Source organism: Talaromyces marneffei, chromosome 6, assembly GCF_009556855.1.
Source record: "Talaromyces marneffei chromosome 6, complete sequence".
In the NCBI taxonomy this organism is placed as follows: Eukaryota; Fungi; Ascomycota; class Eurotiomycetes; order Eurotiales; family Trichocomaceae; genus Talaromyces; species Talaromyces marneffei.
In genome coordinates this window covers 911,869-933,435 of record NC_072353.1, presented here as the reverse complement: position 1 = coordinate 933,435, position 21,567 = coordinate 911,869, and the positions used below count along the sequence as shown (strand labels likewise).

Genomic DNA, 21,567 nt, shown 5'->3' with positions numbered 1-21,567 from the left:
CGATTCGCTCGTCGGAGGCATTTCCACGCTACGGATGGAACGAATCACCTGGACCGTTCGGTGAATGTGCATTGGATGTAGGAAATACTCGATAGGCTTTTCGCGACCACATGCTAATACATCTAGAATTGGACTCGGTGCTCACTAAGCGCTACTGCCGGATGATATGCGATACTATTGGCGTTCGTCTATTTTGTCTCTCTGTAAACAAGCTGAAGCACTTGAAAGTACAGACTTGCTTGTTCAAAGCCGGCTTCGGTTAGTCCTTCGTCGAGCCGAACACGCACGGCTGACAGGACCCGGGCCCAAGTATGGAGGCTCAAAGTACGAACAGCCTTGCTTGGGATCAAAGTGCAGGAATGGCGAAAACATACGCTCAGCCTTGTGTGCTCAGTACGGCTACATTGTGGTTCGCCTATTTATTTATTCGTTGACCACACCCCACATGGTCAGGCTCATTTTTGAATCTGATTTATCTCAAACAGGCAGATTTGAAAGTGAATACCTGATCGCCACCTATCGTTCCAGCCGTTGCCCAATAAGTAATGCTGTTAATGGTACCTATACATACTAGATCAACCTTGCAAGTCAGCAATTAGTTATGCTCGACTACCCCTACCAATCAAGTGTGCTCGGAACAAACGAAATACGACTTCTCAATCTACGCTGTGGCGATGCACAAGAGGAGTTAGTAGGCAACCTAGAGGTTGTCAAACTCAATACAGAAACGGAAACAGAGGCACAGGCACTGCATCAGCGCTATGACACTTTATCCTACACATGGGGTGATCAAGACCCGACGGAGCACATCAAGATTATCCACGCAAATCAACAATATCGCATCCCAATTCGACCTAATTTGCATCAAGCGCTTTCACATTTGAGATCTCATCGCGAAGATAGGTATCTATGGGTGGACGCAATCTGCATCCATCAAGACGATGAGCGGGAAAAGAGTAGTCAAGTACGGATGATGTCACGGATTTTCAACAATTCAAGCTGTGTATGCGTCTGGATCGGTCCCGAGAAGGATGATAGTCGCCGCGCAATCGATTTTATCAAGTCAAGACTGGTGCACGATGACGCCGACCAATTACTCGAAAATTTCGAGTACCGACACGAATGGTTGGCGTTATCAAAGCTCATGCGCAGACCCTGGTTTAGTCGGCGATGGATCATTCAAGAAATTGCGTTGGCAAGAACGGCCACCTTACATTGTGGTTCCGATTGGTTACCATGGGAGATTTTTTCAGAGGCCGTGATGTTGTTTACCTGGGGCCAATCCAAAGTCTATAGCACGCTTCGCACAGCTGGGGATTGTAGTCCGAGTTCACTGGGGGACTTGCGAGAGTCTGCCGCTGCGCGTTTGATTCAAGCTCAGGACAATATTTTCCGGAAGTCCAAAGATGGACAATTACTTGAGAAGCTCATGTCACTTGAAGATTTATTATGCAGATTCTCGGCATCAGAGGCACTGAATCCACGGGACTCTATCTATGCGTTGCTATCAATTGCACGGGATGCGAAGGCAGGATTTTCAACCTCTGGTACAACTCGAGAAGGCACCCCTGACGTACTACAAGAGCATAACAGCACGACCATGTTTCTGGAGTCTCCACAGGATCTTGTGGGAATGGAATTTGACCACTTTGCTTTTCTGGGGTTGCGAATGCGTGAAGATGTCAACCCAAACAGTGAATATGATGTCCCGGCTGTGATACCTCGAAAACGGGCAGCGTCGAATTCTGAGACATATGTCCAGGCGCGGCAGGTTAGACGCATAGATTTTCCTGAGCTGCCATATCCGCACTTTTCCTCAGCACCAAGCAATAACGGTGCTACGGAGGATAGAAATCATGTTGAGACACCTACTATTCGTATTTCATCTGTGTTGGTTGGACATCCTGAAACCAATCAGGTTTCCCCAACTGCGATGAGTGGGAATGAATCCTTCCCCAAGGTTGGGGAGTTTAATGGTGCTTTGCCGACGCCTGATTCGACAACCCCAGCACCAGCTCCGGGCAAAGATGATGGCTCGGCGTCAGTAGCGTCTAGAGGCTCGAGACACCAGGCCAACGGATCAATCCATACAACGGATCGATCTGTTGACGAACAAAGTACATCTATGCTTCAAGTACCACGTCGCGGGCGAGGCGATTCCTCCGCGTCCATCATCAGTAACCTCACCGAGAACTATTACATGCACACAGCAGGTATTCGCCAGAAGCAAACACGTGAATACGCCATCCCAGTTGACTACAGCAAACCCGTGCCAGAGGTTTGCAAGGATGTGATGAGGTATGCGTTCAGCAAGACGGAATCGCTGAATATGATATGTCGACCATGGGCTCCTCGAATAGCTCAAAGGAGTATGACATTGCCAACATGGATTCAACCCGTAACGAAGAGCGCTTTTGGACCTGCATACAATGGCACATATACACGCATCAATGCTGACCCATTAGTTGGTAAGCCAGGACCGGGACAATGTTTCTACAACGCGACACCGAACGTGTCCGGGCGGTGGAAAATCGATGAAGATGGAAAGAATATTTTGACTGTGCATGGGTTTATACTAGATGAAATCGATCGCAAAGCGCCTCCTGCTAATGGAGGTGTCATACCTGTAGAATGGAATGAGCTCGCTGATTGGGATGATACGAGTACGTCGCCGCCTCCCGAAACGTTCTGGAGGACGTTAGTAGGGAATCGGGATGACGTGGGACAGCAACCACTGAAACTCTGGAGACGAGCATGCCAGATTGCATTTAGCATGAAGCCTAGAGATGGGCCGTTGAATGTCGAGAAGGCGCTCGAGGAAGCTTCATCTTTTGTACGGGAATATCTCGAAAAGGTGCTACGGACGACGTGTTCACGACGATTCTCAATCGGGACGACGGGTGTACCGGCCTTGGTGCCCGCAAAGTCGAAAAAGGGGGATAAATTGTGTATCATCAATGGGTGTTCTGTGCCGGTTGTGTTGCGTCAAAAGACGGTTTCCACATTTCCTACAACTACACAGACAAACGGAGACATAGCTGGCAAGTGTTCAAGGCCAGAATGCCAGGCTGCAGGACAATGCAAATGCAAGACTCCGTCTGGATCGTCGAGTAGTGAAGAAAAGATTTTTGAGATGATTGGGGAGTGCTATATTCATGGCATGATGGACGGGGAGGCGTTGCTATACCAACAAAAGAAGGATATTAAGACGCGGACTTTTCGGATTAGATAAACTGCATCCTATGTAACTAGTTAAGTTAGTTAGTTGTTAACTAACTTACGCGGTATTTAGGTGAGCGCTGTACGAATTAATGTCAATAGGAGAAGTGTCTAGAGTAGATTCTCTGGGGTCGGGGTGGATGTAGAAGTTAGGGACAGAAGAAAAAAAAACATGGGGAGCCGATCTAGACCTCAGGCAGGGACGCAGCCATTTTCCGCCACTCAAAACGCCTCGGCTTGGCTGGCCCACCCTTCATTCTTGCGAAGCCATGTGTGTGACCTGTCAATACAAGATTATATTATTAATAGTAGTTATGTTGAGGTTCGAAACATTATTATATAAATAAAAGTGCAACCTAGTTAACGTCATAGTTATGGCACATTGGGTAGTTAACTAGCAGAGTAGTCAATTGATGACATCGATCGGGGTACAGTGTTGTCATCTACGTACTCCGAGACACGGAGACAAGGGGCCTAATAAATTAATAATCATAGTAACCGATCGGCATCGTACTTGCCCCACTAATTATCCACTTCTCATCTTAAAATAACACGAGACCCTTTCGGGGGGCGATGTCTGCATTGTGTGGTAACTCTTGGCCGGAAAAGCCGGACAGAATTTAAACTTGTGTGATGTTCGACGTTTGTTGGCCAACATCGAATCAGCGGAATGGAAGCAACGTGTGTTCGAGGAAGATCTTACCGAGTAAAGTCGGGTCATCGACTCATTGGCTGATCCCGGAGTGCGCTGTTCCTGGGTCTGTGTGTAATCCTGGTAACTTCGCCAGGGACTGGTCATTTAATGTCGTGTATTAGTAATACCAAGGTTACCCGTGCCTCGGACAGTTTTCCTGCATTATCGTGCCTGTAACAATACAGATCAAAACAGTCGTTCCAGAGATCCGCTCTGTAGCTCCTTATGGTTAGCCACAGCCGGGGCAGCCAATAACAAGCCACATATTGGCCCACCGATGATGTCGTCTTCTCTCTGATTGGCCACCTTCGCCGTGGCCCTACCGCCAAGCGGGTACTCCCTTTCCTTCGCAATCTTGTCTCACATATCCTGACCAAAGTCTCTCTTTCTTCCTTCTCTCCATCACTCTTTCGTTCATTCTCTTCAACTTTCTTCCCACGCCAATTCAACTTTTTCCTATTTGACTTTCGCTTTTAGACTTCATTTTCAGTCACAACATTCGCTTATTTTCGATACGCTCATTTGTACCCCCGGTTATTTTTCCCGATTTTCTCGCACTTTCGTTAGAATAGAACACAACTACTACGACGTACACCAAAATGCCTATTAACATTAACCTCGTCAACGCCCTGACTCTGGCCATGTCGGTCTCGCCTGCCGCCGCCGCTATCAAGGGTTTCAACTACGGTGCGAATTTCAACGATTACTCTGTCAAGACGCAGGCAGATTTCGAGGCTGAATTCAAGACCGCTCAGGGTTTGGAGGGAACTGAGGGCTTTACTAGTGCTCGTTTGTACACTATGATTGTATGCCAACCCCATGAGGCGAACGATTGAAGATGGAGGAGACTGACAGGTTTATAGCAAGGTGGAACTACCAACACTCCCATTTCCGCCATTCCCGCCGCCATTAAAACGAACACTACCCTTCTCCTCGGTCTCTGGGCCTCTGGTGATACTTTCAACAACGAAGTCGAGGCCTTGAAGACCGCAATCTCGACCTACGGTTCCGAACTCGCCAACTTGATTGTTGGTATCTCTGTCGGTAGCGAGGATCTCTACCGTAACTCGGATATGGGCATCAAGGCCAAGGCCGGTATTGGCAAGAACCCCGAAGACATCGTCAACGGCATCAAGGCTGTCCGAGCAACCATCGCCGGCACAGCGATTTCCCATGCCCCCATCGGTCACGTTGATACCTGGACTGCCTGGTATAACACATCCAACAAAGATGTTATTGATGCTGTCGACTGGCTCGGTCTTGATGCCTACCCATACTTCCAGAACACCGACTCTAACGACGTCACTAGCGGAAAGTCTCTCTTCCTGGACGCCGTCAACAAGATCAACTCTGCTTCCAACGGCAAGTCTCTCTGGGTTACCGAGACCGGTTGGCCCGTCAGCGGTAAGCAGGAGAACTTGGCCGTTGCTTCTGTCGAAGCCGCAAAGACCTACTGGGACGAGGTTGGATGTGGCTTGCTTTTCGACAAGGTCAACACTTACTGGTACATCCTCCAGGATGCTGCCAAGTCCACTCCCAGCCCTAGCTTCGGTATCATCGGCTCTGAGCTCACCACAACTCCTCTCTTCAACTTGACTTGCCCGGCTATTGTTTCCACTTCTGCTACTAGCTCTGCTACTTCCACTGCTTCCATGGGTAGCTCTACAGGTACAGTACCTTTCCTTTTTCGTAGTCTCACCTCCCTTCTCCTCGGTAGACATTTCCCTTTCCCAGGAAACTATGTCTGACTAGACGTCAGGCTCCGTAACTTCTTCTCCTGCTACTACCTCTGCCTCTGAAGCCGCCAGCTCTACTACTGGCGTTACTTCTTTCCCCGCTGGATTCACCACTGGCGTTTCCTGGACAGGTGCTTCCCACTTCTTCCACCCCCCCTCCTCCCTTCTCCCCCCTATATCTATATCGATCATCAAGACTGACATTGAAAATATAGGTCCTTCCACCCATACTGGCACCTCCGGCGCCGCCGCCACTGGTACTGCCGGCACCTCTGGCACCCCGGGCTCCGCAACCAGCCCCTCTGGCACAACCGGCACCGGCGCTTCAGGAAGCTCTGCAACCAAGCCTGCCTTCACCGGCGCTGCTAATACCGTCTCTGCTTCTGTGGCCGGCATCATCGCAGCCATCTTCGCTGCCGTCGTTGCTTTTTAAGTTCTGAGCGCATTGAATATACAAGATCCATTGTATATATCTATAGATGCATATATATTGGAAGATATGACTGAGAAAGCGAGCTTATATTATTAGACTGTTTGTTCGTTGTATTTGGGTTTGTTATTTACCTGGGAATAATTTGGGATTGGGGACTATTTTTGTGTATGTTATTTTGACCAACTCACACACTCACTACACTGGTATTTTCTTGGGAAGGAGTTTGTGTTCTTACAATTTCACGCACGTATTTTTTATTAATTACTATCCTTGTATAAAGTTCAAAATATCCGTACTCAATTTCCATCTGTTTTTGACTCTGTGTGCTGGTCGGTCATGTTGAGATATCTCCTTAGTACCTAGGTATCAATGAATTACTTGATTGACTTGGAGCTTTGCACAACATAACATGCCTAGGTAACATTGAACATGACTAAGGTAGTTGTTTCGTCCATGTCTGCAGCCAGGTTCACTACTAAGTACTAACTACCCCATGAGCCAGCATGGTCAAGACTTTCAAAGAACCTTGGGACGAGGTATGAAGGGAATTGGATATATACTACCAGTTTGATGTATTGAAAGAGAGACAGTGGATTTCTTAGAAGGGAGAAGAAGAAAAGAAAATTTTTTATACATTTCAGTAATATGTATACATAAATCCAGAACACCTAGCTAAGTTCTATCTAGCCATGGAAGGATCTACCTCGGTTAATGATCTGGTGATGAATAACCCAAGGAGAAGATCCGATATGATAATGGTATATAAGTTAAAAAAAGTGTACATGTACAGAAAAAGTCGTTGCCAAAGTTGCTCGAATCAACGAGCAAAGAGGAAGCGACGAAAAAGAGATAGCAAGAGGTATCGACATTCTTCTCCTTTTGTATAAAAGGAAGAAAAGAAAGACAGTGTGATCTGTCTCATATCCAAAAAGGGAGGGAAAGTACTGTACGCCGATCAGAAGATGTATACTTTTGCAAGGTGGAAAAAAATCGCTGTAAACCGAGTATCGATGTAGTTGGTCGGAATGCCGAAAAAAATGCCAAATGGAAAATGATAAATGCGATGTTGGGTGTTTTTTGGATGAAGGCGTCGAGCAAAGATGTCGCCTGTATTAATGCGTAGTCGCAATCGGCGAGCCGGGGGTAATCGCTCCTATGCCATCCATCCATCTTCTATCTTTTGTACCGCCTCTAGGTACCCCGGGTATAAAACTTTCCAAAGCAAGGAAAAAGTCGATACTTCAAGCACGACTAACCGGATCAACCCATGTTGTACATATACAAAGCCAGACGCCGAACGAAATGAACAAAGTCATGACAAGTCAGTAGTTAAAAATCTAAGGCATGATAGGTATTAAAATTTCGCCGTCGGGTAATGGACCGCACCATCCGTAGTTGTCGCATCGGCATTGCTCGAGGCGAGGGCAGCTAAAACATGTCTGTTAGTGATAGAGAAAGACTTGAGAGAAGTCGGTATACTTACTCGACCGGCTCCCGTCCGAACAAGACATGCCAGATCTTCTCGATCGTCCAACCAATACCATAACTATCGGTGAAATCCGTCGTCGCCGCCCACGTCAAGATGCGTTCGTAGTCTTCACGCGGTCTGGCGAGAATCCGATCCCTCGCCACAACAAACTGCCCACAGCATAAATGCCCAACAACCTGTGGAACCTGGTCCATGGGTACTTGCAGAAGATATGAGTATAGCTCGAAGAATTTGTCGGAAACGTAGGCATATTCGTCATCGACGGGCTCACGGTGAACCGGAATCAAAGTATTGGGACAACCTGGTATACCCGTGCAACGCAAGTTCACAAATCCGTTTGCATCCACCGATTCATATCGTAGGAAACGTAGCGCGGTTGTAGTCTTGGGGCCAAAGAGTTCGTTGTGCCATTGCTCATCGTTGGCGTGGACGAAGATGGTGTAGGGGGGGAGTTTATCGTAGTTGTTGACGATATAAGTTAGGTACGCGGCGGCTTCGTGGCCCATGGTGGTATTAGGAACAAGCAAGCCCTCTTCGGGTTCGGGGTCCATCGAATAGACATATGGTTTGCAGATACTAAAGAAGTCAGTAGTGTCGTAGCACGGAAAGGCAAACAACAAACGTACTATTCTTCGCAAAAAGGCAGTAGCCAGTCGATATTCTCCCCCCGTGTCTTGGCTACTACAATATTCCTATCCTCAATGGTCCAGTTCCTGCTTTGTGACATGAAGTGAGGATTTGTTGGTAGGAGCATGTCTACCACTGTCAGTTGAAGTACTTTCAGCAACAATGAATCACATACCTCGTGCAACATGATTATTGAATGGCATCCAGTTATAGACTGAACAAAAGTGAAGAACTGCACAAGCAACAATCAAGCACTTGAAGAGTGTCGAAATCCTCGATCGATGTGAATGATCTCTGAATGCGGCCATGGTGGAGGGGCAATGCCTCGTAGCCTATTCCCAAATCCCGACAGTAAAAAGAGTGTTCAATGAGGTTCCGACAGATCAGCGAGCGTGGTGTGCGGACATAACTGGGATGAGATCGGACGAAAGAGGAGCAACGATAATGTGTGATTATTGAAAACGAGAGACGGGTGGTCGGTAGTCGGGGAACAGCATTCGACGATCAACACTCGAATACAATGGGTATTGTATAGCTAGCCAGCCGTATTTAGAAATGGCGATGAAAAGTTCAAAGAGATTCGTTCAACAAGAAAAGGATATATGGTGAAAGGTCTTGGTTGGCTGGTGGTGGTGGTGGTGGTGGTGGTGGTGAATTGAACTGAACTGAACTGAACTTTGAGCTCTGGAGTGCAAAGTCTGTGCCCTCAAATGGAAGTCGATAGTTACATTTAGTTGTCCTTGCCACCCGTCTCAGGGGAGATAACGGGCTACAACTAAATTACGGGGCTGTATTTCTGTAATTATCCATTTGGGACTAGCGCAACCTGTGGGCTTGGCGCCGAGCAGACGTGGTTTTTGAAACAAGACTTTGCCAACAGCCGCCTGTGCCTGTATGGCGTCCGTACGGGCGATCTCCGGTTGGCTTCGGTAAGAAACAATAGGTCGCTGTTATGGTGATTGCTCATAATAGACTAATAGTTAGTTAATTGTGTATAGAACAGGACAGAGTTGCGTACACCACTTTTATTTGCTGTCCGTAATTGGAGCGTATTACGTGTCGTACGCGTACACCTGCGTACCCTGGCCAGAAAGCGGCCCGCCCGAACCCACGATTCCTGGTCCATCAGACGCTGGGTTTGGCGTGTATTGAGGGTCAATCGTTGTGTCTTGGGACTCTTGGCGGCGTCAGTGGCGTCTAAGACGTGGTCCCCATTCTTGTGGGTTCGATGTACGTAGTAGGGCCCTGGGGGATGTCGCTACTAGCCTACTATCCCACTAATTTCTGAAGAGGGTGGGTCGACTAACTTACATATTCGGGACAATCTTGTCATATGCGCGGTAGTATTTTTCAATCGGTATTACATGTATCATACCTGCAATCAATCGCACACGCCATACAAGTACTCCGTTACGCCACTAATCAGTGTTTGGCCTAGTCACTGATGATCTATGATATTCAATGCATAAAGCCGCAGTGATTTTGTGTATCGCAACTGCTCCGTAGTATTGTCCTGATACAGTACGACGTCCATACGGCCATTACCCACTGTTCCCCGAATCCCCACCGCCTCCTATCTATCTTACCTCCCCCTCAGCCATTTCAAGGCGCCAAATTCTGTCTTGCTAGTACTCTCTGACAACCCCGTACCCATCACTCTATTTCTCTATCTCACTCCTATCGTTTATGGATCCTGAATCTCGTCCTCTTCGATTCTCTCAAGTCTCAGGTTTGCGCCTGTGTAACCGTGGATACTTCGTTCTTCTTCCATCCTTTGATAAGAACCTTCCGTTGTTCTTGTCCATGGTATCAGTCTCTCGTTAAATCTAATGACCTAATCTTGATACGTTAATTTTTGTCGTCGCTCGTTGACACCCGCACATCCGTTACTATCCGGATATTTTATTATATTTCTTTCATCTTCTCGCTATAATATTCTGGCTTCTCTTTTGCATAAATGTCGGAGCAATTCTCCTACTCCCGATTATGGGAGAGCATTCCGAATGCGCTACCATGGCAGACCAAAGATGGCGTTAAAGGCGACCCCCGAAAGACCGTCAAATGGATTGATGTGTGTTGACCCTGACCATGCAGATACCTGCTAGCCTCGTTTGTGATATGTACTAATGATCTAAATGATAGGGCCTCCGTGGATTTGCTTCGGTTCTGGTCGTAGCTACACATCTTGCCCGTGCATGGGATTACGATTTATTCGCTCCTCGGAGTGGTCCAGATGTCCCACCTCGATTACTGCAACAGCTGGTTCTGCGCATCCCCTGGCAAGGTCGAATTGGTGTCACCATCTTCGCGTTTCTGACTGGATATGTCTGCGCGCTCAAGCCCATGAAACAAGCGCGAGCAGGCGATGCCAACGGTGCTTTCATGACTGTCGCCAAATCCGCTTTCCGCCGTCCACCTCGTCTCGTTTTCCCAGCTACAATCGCCATGTGCATTTCATGGACTCTCGCTCAGTTTGGTGCCTACACTGTTGGAAACAGATGCGATTCGTCATGGACTCGTGATGCGTCCCCAGATCTTCGAGACACCTTGTGGGAAGAGTTCATCCGTTTGTTCCAAAACTTTTTGGTCGCCTGGACCAACACCGATTATAATGTTCACATGGTCTATGATGAACATCAGTGGGCCCTGCTACCACTGCTAAAGTGCTCCATGCTTATCTACATTGTTTCATTCGCTACGATTCTTTGCAAATACCGCTGGCGTCTCCTGATTTGTGTCTTGCTGATTGCTTACTTTCATCAAGACCCCAAGCTCGACCGCGAAACTTTCCAGATTCAAGCTTTGTACGGCATGATCCTTAGCGACCTTTCCTATGAGCAACGATACAAGAGTTTCATGCAAAGCGAGACCTACCGTTGGCCACGACGTATTATTGCCTGGACTTTGTTTGTTGGCGGTCTGGTTGTCTGCTCCTATCCTGGTGAACACCCCGAATGGGCCGGCTGGTCTAACCGCATGTTCGAATGGGCTCCATACCTTTTCCCTCTTGGCAGCAATTACGGTAAACGCTGGACCGCCGTCGGCATGGACATGATCATCATGTCGATCTTCCTAACCAACTGGTCCAAGGAGTTCCTGTCTAGCCCCGTTCTTCTCTGGTTTGGCAAGCAAAGCTTTGCCGTCTACCTCATTCACGGCACGCTGTTGCGTACAGTCTTGGTGTGGATGATTTACGGTATCACCGGTGAACCCTGGGTCTGGACTCAAGACGCTGAAGGAAACCCCGTTCCCCCACCCTGGTTGCCTCGTCGCGCACCCTGGGTTTTCACCATCAGCATTCCCTGCTGGTTGGTTTTATTATACTCCTGCGCTCTGTTGTGGACCACCTACGTCGACCCGTTCTGTGCTCGCCTTACGCAACGCATTGAAAAGGCATTTTTCGATGATGGAGATGAGAAGGGCCCCGAATTGATCCCCATGGCCACGCGCCCAATGCCGACTACATAATTAGAAGCTATACCGCTATGTCAGGATATCCACAAAAAACAAGGATATTACGAGCACCCTACATAATCTTCGACCCGGCGCTTGCGATTGCGACATGATGTGAAATATGCGATTGATTTTTTTTATCTGCATTTTGCATGGGGACATTGGACATATCGTCTTCACTTTTTCTCTTTTCTTCCATTTATCATTGTTCGGTATATATCTGACCTACTTTCAGGGAAAGTCTGTCTTCGTTTCCATCCTGCGTTTCGTCCTATTTTCAAACTGGGATATTCTTTCTGTACAACCGATGGTTTGGATGGTTTTGCTCTGTCCATCCATCCTTCTTCGAACCAGAAGTGTTTACACCTTGCATAAGCGACTGGGCTATTTTCCATCTACTTTTTCTCTACCATTATCGGGGTTTATAAATCGGTTGTTTGTGTACATACATACATAGATCTCGAAAAATTATTTATATCATAAGATTCATGCTTATCTGAAACGATCTCGATCCCCATCTTGGCATTTTGGTTTCAAGATCGTACCTGGTATTCACGTCGTATGCCGGCGGTACACAACCCATATGTATATATACTACAGTATGTATCTGGGTACTTTTGGGGGCGCTCCGTGGATGTCACTCTCCATGTACAATCGTTACATGGCGCCGCAGATCCAATATGCAAGCATCCATGAGGAGCGATCTTTGATCTCTTCTGGTACTGTCAACCTGGTCAAAGATTCCGACCGAACAATTCACATTCAAAATTTAACTTAGCTATGAACTCCGTAGTTAGTTGAGAAAGCCAGTCCGTCCGCCTCAAGCCCTCAACACGTAGTGGGGTGTTCCAGATACCTAAGTTACCGTGCAGTAATAAATTACAGCCCGTACCTACGAACGTCCTGTCTAGGGATAAGATCAAAACGTACCTTTATGTATAAGTTATTGTTACATAGGTAGCGATGTACAAATCCGGTATTATCAGATGATTTTTTTTTCCCTTTTTTTTTTTGAGAAGCATTTGTCTCACCTTTGAACTTTCAGACGAGGTTGGTTCGTCATTGACTTTGGGAATATTTGACGAGTGGCTTGAAGACGTACGTGGAAAGTAAAGATGGTGGGTAAAGAGGCGCACACTTGCGGCCGCCCTAACGTCTGGCAGCCTGGCCGGGTGACCCCAGATGGGGTCAGAATAATCACGGTCGAACAGAGCAAAGTTGCCAAATTGCCAATTTTTTTTTTCTTTAAATGAAGAGCGAGCAAATACGCCACACGATCATGCCGTATTCCGTACAGATCGAACCAAGAAAAAAAATATGCTAAAAATCGGGTCAAAGGCCCCAACGACGATCCCTTCCTATTCCTCACGTGCCCTATTTGTCGGGAAGCTACAGAGTACGTAGTTACGTAGGTAGTGTTAACTAGTTATGGGTTGAGTAACTTGAGTTCTGATCGTCCAGGAAAATATAATATAGGGGTCTCCAGGGAGTCTTATTCGGCTTATCTGGCCTCTGACTTGCTGGAGATTCATCATTCATGTGGGGTACTAACGTGTTAGCCCTAATTTAGTATTCTTTTCTTTGCTGGAAGACTGCAAAATCATCGCAACTTTCTTCCCCCGAATGTGAATGGAGGAGTTTTAATTGATATGTACTCTATCCGAATACGAATTGACTAACTTAGTTACTACGTACAACTATTAACTAGCTACGAAGCAAAGCACATGTGATGATGTAAGGAGTTAGCTATCAATCTTATCAGCTAACTTAAGGTAGGTGCAGGTGTGGATCTGTAACTCATGACTCTGCACTAAGGTTTCGGATTTTGTCATCTCACCAAATAACTAATTAAGTTAGCGCGGAATGGGGAAATGGAAGGAACACGGCAGGGTGTTTTTTTCGACACCCAGTATCAGATTGAATGAGGGGTGCGTCTCTGCTTCAGATACACACCTTTTAGCTGTTACATTCAAGATCCGAGAAGGCGACGGATTTGCCCCTGATTTGACCAGCTTTCAAAAGTATAAAAAATTGCTGTGCCAGGATTTAATTTACCAAGAAATGCGAAATTGCCAAGGCTTGGCTGTACGGATACCGTCGTAAGTAATATTAGATTTCTTCATACCGGAATTACGTTTACAAAACATTCTTACGCAAAAGAAAAAAAAAAAAACAAAGCAAAAACAAGCGCCGTGTTGTAATCATTTTCCTAGCCAAGCATATCAAGCCCATCAAGCCCATCAAGCCACCCGACACTTTATCCTTTGTTGGAATCGTTAGACATACATTACTACGTAGTGTGCTGACGAAGCCCTTCAACACCCGGCGCCTATTTTTACTTTCTATACTCCGTAGGGAGTAATTGAAAAGTAGCGGCGCTCAAATATAAAGAGGTGAACAAGTACGCTGCATCTGTCGCTTCGCTTCGACGCTCTTGGCGAGTCCTTCTTTGTGCTTGAGAACGCGCGTTCTGCTTTTTGTATGCTCACGTGCTCATAGCCGAGGTAAATAAAGAACATGAATTTTTTTTTTAAAATTTTTTTGAAGATTTCGTGTTCTCCGCAATTCTACTGTCAGATTCTTCCGCCTCGATGTTGAACTCTGTATTAAATTTCTGGGCAATCGCTTAGGATCGCTCAAGTCGCAATCTAATTGGCTTCGAAATTTCGAGCGCAATCTTGGAATGTTCTTGGTACGTCAGATAAAAGACATATTACCTACCTGATTCGGTATAGTATTGTTATCGGAAAGTTTTTTTCTATTTTCGTTCCATGGTACTCACTACGGAGTACGGGGCGGTATGGACGTTACGTAAATTTCCTAGCCGTTTTTTTTATATACCAGAGTATTATTTTTTTTGCCTTTGAGCGTTTTGGATGTATTGAATTCAAGATTGATGGCCAAGAGCTGCCAAAGCGCACTACCGAAGCCTTCTTCGTCATGCTGTGGATTATGGCTTTCCCTGACTTTGCTTGGTCTCTCTTGGCGATGCATGGTTGCAGTTGTGAGGAATCGAATTGAAAGATTCATACAGAGCGTATTTTTGAAGAGGATGACTCGTGTTTTCTCTTTGTTGGATTTTGATTGTTCAGATGTCAGTTCAGTTGTGGTTATGAGACATCCATATGTATATTTATGTCTACACATGTCCACGCATGCGCTTCTCCTATTTAGTTTTTCCAAAAATAGCAGTTTTAACCAACTCGGGGAATCATTTACGGAGTAATTCGAGACAAAAAATAACCTAAGCTATGCCAAGCGCTCTGCATATAGTCTACACAAGTGTCAGGTGAACAATAGTGCACATTTAATTGAACATCAGAAACATGCATGTCTAAGACCTTTTTTTGTTCAGGTTGCAGCTACGGAAAAGAATCATTGATTTTGAGACCTTGGCATATGACTCGTATGTAAGTTAGTAGTAAATGACAAATGTCCATAACTAAGTTGTAGAGAAGAGACATCTATACGACTACTTTACTCGATGTGTCTTTTCAATAACCAGACCGATATGAGAATGAGATATCTTGCCCAAGGTACATATTCATATCAAATGTGAGGGCTTAGCTAGGCTTTCAAACCTGGAACCCGATTAGTTATAAATCACAGGGGAATCATTGTCCAACATCATTGTTGCTTGCCGAGCCGAATTTCACAGTTGAATCTATTGTCCAGCACAGATATAAAATCTTGGATCAATAAGCTTTGTGGCTGTTTGAGAATGGTTAGTCTTGACTCTTGACTACGGAGTATGTACGTAGTATACGAGGAGGCTTAACTCAAAACAATCGTCTCATTCATCCCCCGTGCAATTTCAATTCCCGAAAATATGAGCAGCAATTCATCCTGTCACATTATTTTATTTTTTTATTTTTGTCTCTGGCGGATTGATATAGGTACGCCGTACTTACTCGGGCATGGAAGTCAGTCATCATTCCTTGCAGAGCCAAACGCCAAACAACCAGTATTGCCAAGACTTTCCTATTCCGGCAATGAGCACAACCACCGGCCCGAAATGGGACGAGGATGTGAGAATATCGGCTCGTCATTGATACAAGTGCATTCTATAGTCATTCTGGAAGTTCTTGATTTCTTAATGGCAGGCTTATCACACGTCGCTAGAAATAGTTGTGGAAGAGTCCACCTCGGAATTTTTGTATCATCATCTTATCGGAGTCATTGAATCAGGGTTATTATGGCCGAAGGTCATTGGCATGACTGAATATTTTTGCATACGATCTAGGATCAATCCATCAATACGTCGATGAAAATATCAATATACCTTCGTTGAGGCAGAAATATACAGTATATCGAGCCTTTCTATCGATAAACCAAAGTAATAATTATACAATCATAATCCAATAGACAGACGTAATCAAACTTCCAACAGTAAAACGCCATGCGCCAATCTTCCCAATCCATACACCGATAGTCTATTCTGTAAAAATTCTATGGTCTTAGCGTCATAGAAAATGTGCCAATGAATTCCGTGACGAGCGACACGCGAAGCGAGGTCTAATTCGACAGTATAGTTGAACCAGGAGCTGAATCCCTTCGGGCACGACCCTTGAGACTGGTCAATGCCTTTCGCAGACTACTCATTCGTTTTGGAGGACGCTGATTGTCTTGCAGGTAGAAAGGGTCGTTCTTGAGATCCTCGTCGGTGATTTTCTATCATTACGTTAGCAAGATATACAGCATTAAAGTGCAAGACAATCAACTCACAACCCCCGGGACTCTGATGAATCTGCCCTCCTTTTCAGCTACCATGTTGTCACCCTCGGTATATGCATACGTGTGGCCCTCCTCATCCGTCGTCCCAGGCGGATAAAACGCCACACCATCCAAGGGACGATGTCGCTGCAGACTGTCGATAATCTTGTACATCGGCGTAGCTCGCAGGGTCTCTTCATTTGAATCCTTCACCGCTTCCAGAGGACTCCTTTTACTGCAGACATTTCGTTCCGGATAAACCGCATCGTACGGACCCTCGTGGTGGTACTGCATAAAGTTGACATTGTCCAACTGATCAATCACATCAGGATTGACTCTGTTCCTCCGATGACTATGACGCTTGCTGTTTGAGGTGCGCTGTGTCTTTCGTCGTTGAATGTCTTGCTGCTGCTTGATGCTCTCGCGGAATTCATTGCGACTATCTTCGATGGCCGTGGATGGAGAGGAGTTCGATCGTCGCCGCTCTAGGACCAAGGAATTGAGCTGTCTGTGGCGAAAAGGGTTCTTGTCCTCTGGGTAAAAGTGGTTGCCTGGTCCGTCCATATCGTTGGGTGTAGGACCGTACAGAGGGGTGAGGATATAATCGACTGCCTGATAATGGAGATTACAACGACGATCAGCTTGCTTAGTTTGTGACGAAAAATGCGAAGTCTAATATACTGGGCAATGAAAGAAGATGAAAGCCGAGGAATGCATGGACTGGAGTGAAGAATGAGAGAATAAGAGCAGCAGCTGACTGCATCAAGAAACACACTGTATGACGTGGATGCCTGATCTGTCTCTTGCACTTACGCAGTCCATACTTGCTTCTTGTCCTATTGGCCCGATGACCTCATGCCACTACGGCTGCGTGTTGCCGAAATGGGATTAGTGTCTGCGTGACAACCGTGCCTTCCTTCCGCATCCGGCGGCCAATCATCTGGCCGCGCGTTCTGTTTGATGCCAAGACAGGGGTCTAGACCGATGCCTAAGGCAGATCTACCTTGAAGCTCTTTCTGAAGACGTACAGCACCAGACAAGATGTCGCCGTAATCTCGAGTGTTGGAGTCTATTGAAAGTCGAAGTCGAGGACGACGGGATAGCCTTCTTTTATATGCTCTGATTTTTTTCATTCTATGGTTCGCAACGTCACTACAGGTGATCATTATCAGCAGAAGGACCAGAGTAAAAGCTACGAAATAGACTATAAACGTTTGTGAGTTTAATCTGTACGTAAGATATACGAAGTATACCTGGATCTAGACCCGAATGCTTCTTCATCATTTCATAGCTAGCTGTAAGGCTGCAAGGCAGCGCCACCCCCGACACGACATCAATGTCTTGGCAAAGAAATCTGCGTCATCGCTTCCCCACACTCTTCTCTGCCTTCCACCCCAATCATTCCGCATCAAATGTTTATGTTTAGGAATGGGACTGGTTGAGTACTCCGACTCGTCTGCAGACAGCGAAGCCGAAGCGCCACTCCCGCCAAAGAAAAGGCAGCGAACGGAGAATAACCCGATCAAGGAGACGCTCCCTGCGCTTCCCACTGCTTTTCACGACCTCTATGCCTCGAGCATTCGTGTTAGTGTACGAGATGATCCCAATTTACATGGGGGTCGGAAACGTGTTATCCCTCATGTAGAGGGGAATTGGCCCACACATATATACCTTGAGTGTAGGCAGGATACCCCGTTTTCGATCCGGACCATTGCTGATCAAAATCCAGGGTACCCGCGACGGGATGAGTTGGCTGTACTCGCAGATGTTCTCTCAAAATGTGAGGCGGAATCAAACCATGGCACATCCAAAATTTGCAGTCTTCTGTATAGTGAACTGGGCGTTCAACTACCATTGCACGTCTCACTGTCAAGACCAGTAGTCCTCAGCACGGACCAGAAACAGCCTTTTATAGAGGCTTTTGAACATGCCATTAAAGCATCCAACACAAAGCCGTAAGTATGCCTTGGGGAACCATCTAAATCAAGTGTATTTATCTAACTGTCTAACAGGTTTACTGTTGTTCCAGATACATTAGACTGGGTATCAAACACAGAACGAACACGCTGGTTCTTGGTGATAAGACTCGAGAAGCCCAAGGACGACAATTTGAATAGATTGCTACGGATTTCGAATCGAATACTGGACTCATACGGCCAGCCGCCGTTGTATGCGACCGAAATAGGAGCAACGAATAGGTTATTGAAGCACGATAAAACTAAACCTCCCGTGGCAGAAGTCGACGATTATACCAACTGCTTCCACATCTCACTTGCATGGAGTTTGACGGAACCGTCTTTGGAGGAACAACAACGAGTATCAAGTATTGCTCTGGATGAAATGGCTTCGTTAGAAATAAACTTCAGCAGCGTCAAGGCGAAGATTGGGAATGTTGTACATAGTCTGAATCTAGCATCATCGTGAATCGAATATGGAATATATATATGGTGGACACAGATTCAATGCTGCCTTAAAGTTCAGGCCTACGAAACGCACGGCCCCACACTAGCTTCAGTCGCGAACACAACAGCTTTCAACCTCAAGATAACACTCAAAAGCGTATTTCACAATTGGGATGTTCTTCGACAACATGGCCAGTCTTCAGGTACCGAGTGTCACACTGGTAAATTTATTAGTCACTTAGCTCTGGTCGTTCAAGTACTAACGTGATTGCAACAGGAAGACCTCCAGAAATTCCAGGCCAGCCACTTCTTCGGCATAACTACATCTCCTGCCGGCCCTGCGCAATCAGACCTAGTCGAAAATGAAGAAGAGTCGTACCATCAAGATGACGACTTGGGCTACTACAAAGACGGTACAAAACGGACGTTGACAGATGAACAAATCGAAATTTTTCGGCATAGTGAAATCCACGCCCTGTTGCGTGAAAGAGAACGGTTGAGAGAGGAGGAAGCGGAGGAGCAAAGTGATGTTGAAGCCAGAGACATTGAGTCTGGAAAGACGTCAAAGGTCGATGGCGACATTCGAAAAGCAGCGGACATCAGTGCTTTGAAGAGAAAATCTGTCGAGGGTAGCGAGGACTCCTCCGCGAAAAGAGCAAAGGATGAAGAAGGTACGGCCCGCCCAAGTGAATGCGACACAGCAGCAAGCACGCAGCAGCCACAACAAACTGCGTCTTCCCGCGACATCAACTTTGGGCGAAAGATTGTATCATATGCGGACGACTGAGGGGGGGATAAAATGCATAAATTCTATAGCATTGTAAGTCTGATACATGTCAATCATTCCTTAGCGGTCTACCCTGGTTATATGATGAAAACTTCTATCGTCATCCTTAGTCGGACGCTATACCCCTAATATCTCGATGTTTCGACATTCGGATATTGCAGGCTGTGTATTGCAATGACGAGTTATAATCTTCTCTCTGACACATAACCTTTCCATTTTGACTTCTGGGATAAACAAATACACGTCATATTAAAGCTGATAAGATGAATAGGGCAACATTTTTGAAACGAAAGCAGAACTTATTGAGCCTCAAGACCCGACAGCACACCAACACTAGCTGGGATCTAACACCACCACGACTGGAAGGCGATTCGATGCGATTTCTCCACAGAAGTACCATCCGAGCTGCGCTCACTCCTGCGAATGCTTCCATCACGAGGGTCGATCTTTGATCCATGGGAAAGACAGGCAACTCACTTGTGGCCGGACGATGTCCCCCTTACCTCGATTGTCAGAACGGGATCGAGGTGCGGGTCCTCATTTGGAAACAAGGTGCCCACATATGGTAAGTCCTGGGCGAAGTCTTGCCGTGCAGCACCAGCGTCAGCATCGTAACAATTGTCGTCGCTCTCGCTGCAGATACTATCAGTGCTGGATCAAGTGGTAAAAGCTGGATCAGTCAACTGCTTACTCAAGTTCCCGGATGCGATCAGTGGCCGAAATCCCATCTAAGGACAAAACTTCTACATCTAACGAGCCATGGTCGATGTCTCCCTCAACGTTGGGTGTTGCAGGATCAATTTCGGCACGAAGGAGGTCCCGGTTATTGTCACTGCAGACACCATCAGTCATTGATCAGATAGTCAAGACACGAACTCCAACTCACTTATCCCGCTCTGCGATCGTCGATCGTGCGTCCTCAGATCTAGCTGGACCAAAATCGGTTGACGTGATGGGATGTTCGTCGTCACTAGAGGAATGGTTAGAATTGATAGAGCCGAGGACGATTTGATTTGAGAGCGTACTTCTGGTAGGACATCTTGGGTTCGTCTGCCTCTTTTCCAAACGACATTTTCAGTCACAGATGTCGAAATATCAGACGGAATGTGAATCTCTGAGTGCTGAAGGCAATGGAGTACAGTGAATGAACAGTCAGCTCTTGTCTTTCCGGTATATGCTTTGTTGTGCTCTGTTTTTGACGAGAGTATTTGTCCTCGAGGGAGACGATGCCATTTATAACATTCTCCCGATCTTCATTGGCATATATCCTCCCCCCCTTTTTTCCCTCATAGCGAAGAGAATCAAAACCTGAGACCGTACTCGTCAACTTCTTGCTCATATTTCTTTTTCTTTTTCCCTGACCAACGTAGACGTGCATGCGCCTGTCGATTAGATCGGGGGATTGGCACCTTCCTGAACACAGCGTGTCCAATGTCCAACGTCGGAACTTGACTAGCGTGGAAAAGGGACGGGTTGAGGAAATTTTCCCCAGCCCATTACCTAGTCATCACCTAGTGTGGACGGAGAATAGCTTGTAGAACCAATCACGTAAGGCTCTAGTACGATTCTGCAGCGCCGCAGGTGTCTACTGACTCGATTCTACATGGGCACACACGTTTGAAGTCCAGGTCTTCCTTCTTCGTGCATACTTGCATACTTCGCAGTACTCGTCGAGTTGATCTAGTCTACATCCTACATGCGCCACACTGGGTCAGAAAAACAAATAAAGCAAAAAAAAAAAAAAGCAACAAATGGGATGTTGACACCCGGACAACGAGCCATCCATGCCAAATCAAAGGCTCGGATAATGCCGACTCTCATATGGACTAAGCCGCCGCCATCGAGGGTAGCACCTTATTTTCACACCCTACTCATGCTTACTTGTCTGAATCTTTTAGGTAGAGCTGACGCCAGGCAAATCTAGCCTTGTTGGATGACATATATCTATCTGGGTTGGGTTGAGAATTACGTGTTACATAGAATCACACTGCTGTAGGATAAAATTCCATAGATC

At 46.4% G+C, this 21,567-nt stretch overlaps 8 protein-coding genes across 8 annotated transcripts; 5 read left to right on the top strand and 3 right to left on the bottom strand.

Annotated features, from left to right (window-relative positions):
- Positions 1-601: 601 nt before the first annotated feature.
- EYB26_007839 (uncharacterized protein) lies at positions 602-3,232 on the top strand (the record flags this gene model as incomplete). Its single annotated transcript, XM_054267099.1, has 1 exon — positions 974-3,232. One exon carries the CDS (start codon positions 974-976, stop codon positions 3,230-3,232), a length of 2,259 nt encoding a protein of 752 aa, XP_054123074.1.
- A 1,280-nt stretch (positions 3,233-4,512) lies between these two features.
- EYB26_007838 (uncharacterized protein) lies at positions 4,513-6,082 on the top strand (the record flags this gene model as incomplete). Its single annotated transcript, XM_054267098.1, has 3 exons — positions 4,513-4,719; positions 4,777-5,581; positions 5,865-6,082. The coding sequence occupies 3 exons, from the start codon at positions 4,513-4,515 to the stop codon at positions 6,080-6,082; spliced, it is 1,230 nt and encodes a 409-aa protein (XP_054123073.1).
- A 1,337-nt stretch (positions 6,083-7,419) lies between these two features.
- Positions 7,420-8,506, bottom strand: EYB26_007837 (uncharacterized protein; the record flags this gene model as incomplete). Its single annotated transcript, XM_054267097.1, has 4 exons — positions 7,420-7,510; positions 7,566-8,147; positions 8,198-8,327; positions 8,374-8,506. The coding sequence occupies 4 exons, from the start codon at positions 8,504-8,506 to the stop codon at positions 7,420-7,422; spliced, it is 936 nt and encodes a 311-aa protein (XP_054123072.1).
- A 1,649-nt stretch (positions 8,507-10,155) lies between these two features.
- Positions 10,156-11,666, top strand: EYB26_007836 (uncharacterized protein; the record flags this gene model as incomplete). Its single annotated transcript, XM_054267096.1, has 2 exons — positions 10,156-10,269; positions 10,341-11,666. 2 exons carry the CDS (start codon positions 10,156-10,158, stop codon positions 11,664-11,666), a joined length of 1,440 nt encoding a protein of 479 aa, XP_054123071.1.
- A 4,500-nt stretch (positions 11,667-16,166) lies between these two features.
- Positions 16,167-17,186, bottom strand: EYB26_007835 (uncharacterized protein; the record flags this gene model as incomplete). The annotated part of the gene is made up of 3 exons (XM_054267095.1): positions 16,167-16,322; positions 16,377-16,976; positions 17,178-17,186. 3 exons carry the CDS (start codon positions 17,184-17,186, stop codon positions 16,167-16,169), a joined length of 765 nt encoding a protein of 254 aa, XP_054123070.1.
- A 606-nt stretch (positions 17,187-17,792) lies between these two features.
- EYB26_007834 (uncharacterized protein) lies at positions 17,793-18,788 on the top strand (the record flags this gene model as incomplete). The annotated part of the gene is made up of 3 exons (XM_054267094.1): positions 17,793-18,042; positions 18,094-18,319; positions 18,377-18,788. The coding sequence occupies 3 exons, from the start codon at positions 17,793-17,795 to the stop codon at positions 18,786-18,788; spliced, it is 888 nt and encodes a 295-aa protein (XP_054123069.1).
- A 166-nt stretch (positions 18,789-18,954) lies between these two features.
- On the top strand, positions 18,955-19,553 carry EYB26_007833 (uncharacterized protein; the record flags this gene model as incomplete). Its single annotated transcript, XM_054267093.1, has 2 exons — positions 18,955-18,987; positions 19,044-19,553. 2 exons carry the CDS (start codon positions 18,955-18,957, stop codon positions 19,551-19,553), a joined length of 543 nt encoding a protein of 180 aa, XP_054123068.1.
- Positions 19,554-20,026: 473 nt separating this feature from the next.
- Positions 20,027-20,625, bottom strand: EYB26_007832 (uncharacterized protein; the record flags this gene model as incomplete). The annotated part of the gene is made up of 4 exons (XM_054267092.1): positions 20,027-20,186; positions 20,245-20,385; positions 20,440-20,523; positions 20,579-20,625. 4 exons carry the CDS (start codon positions 20,623-20,625, stop codon positions 20,027-20,029), a joined length of 432 nt encoding a protein of 143 aa, XP_054123067.1.
- Positions 20,626-21,567: the final 942 nt, after the last annotated feature.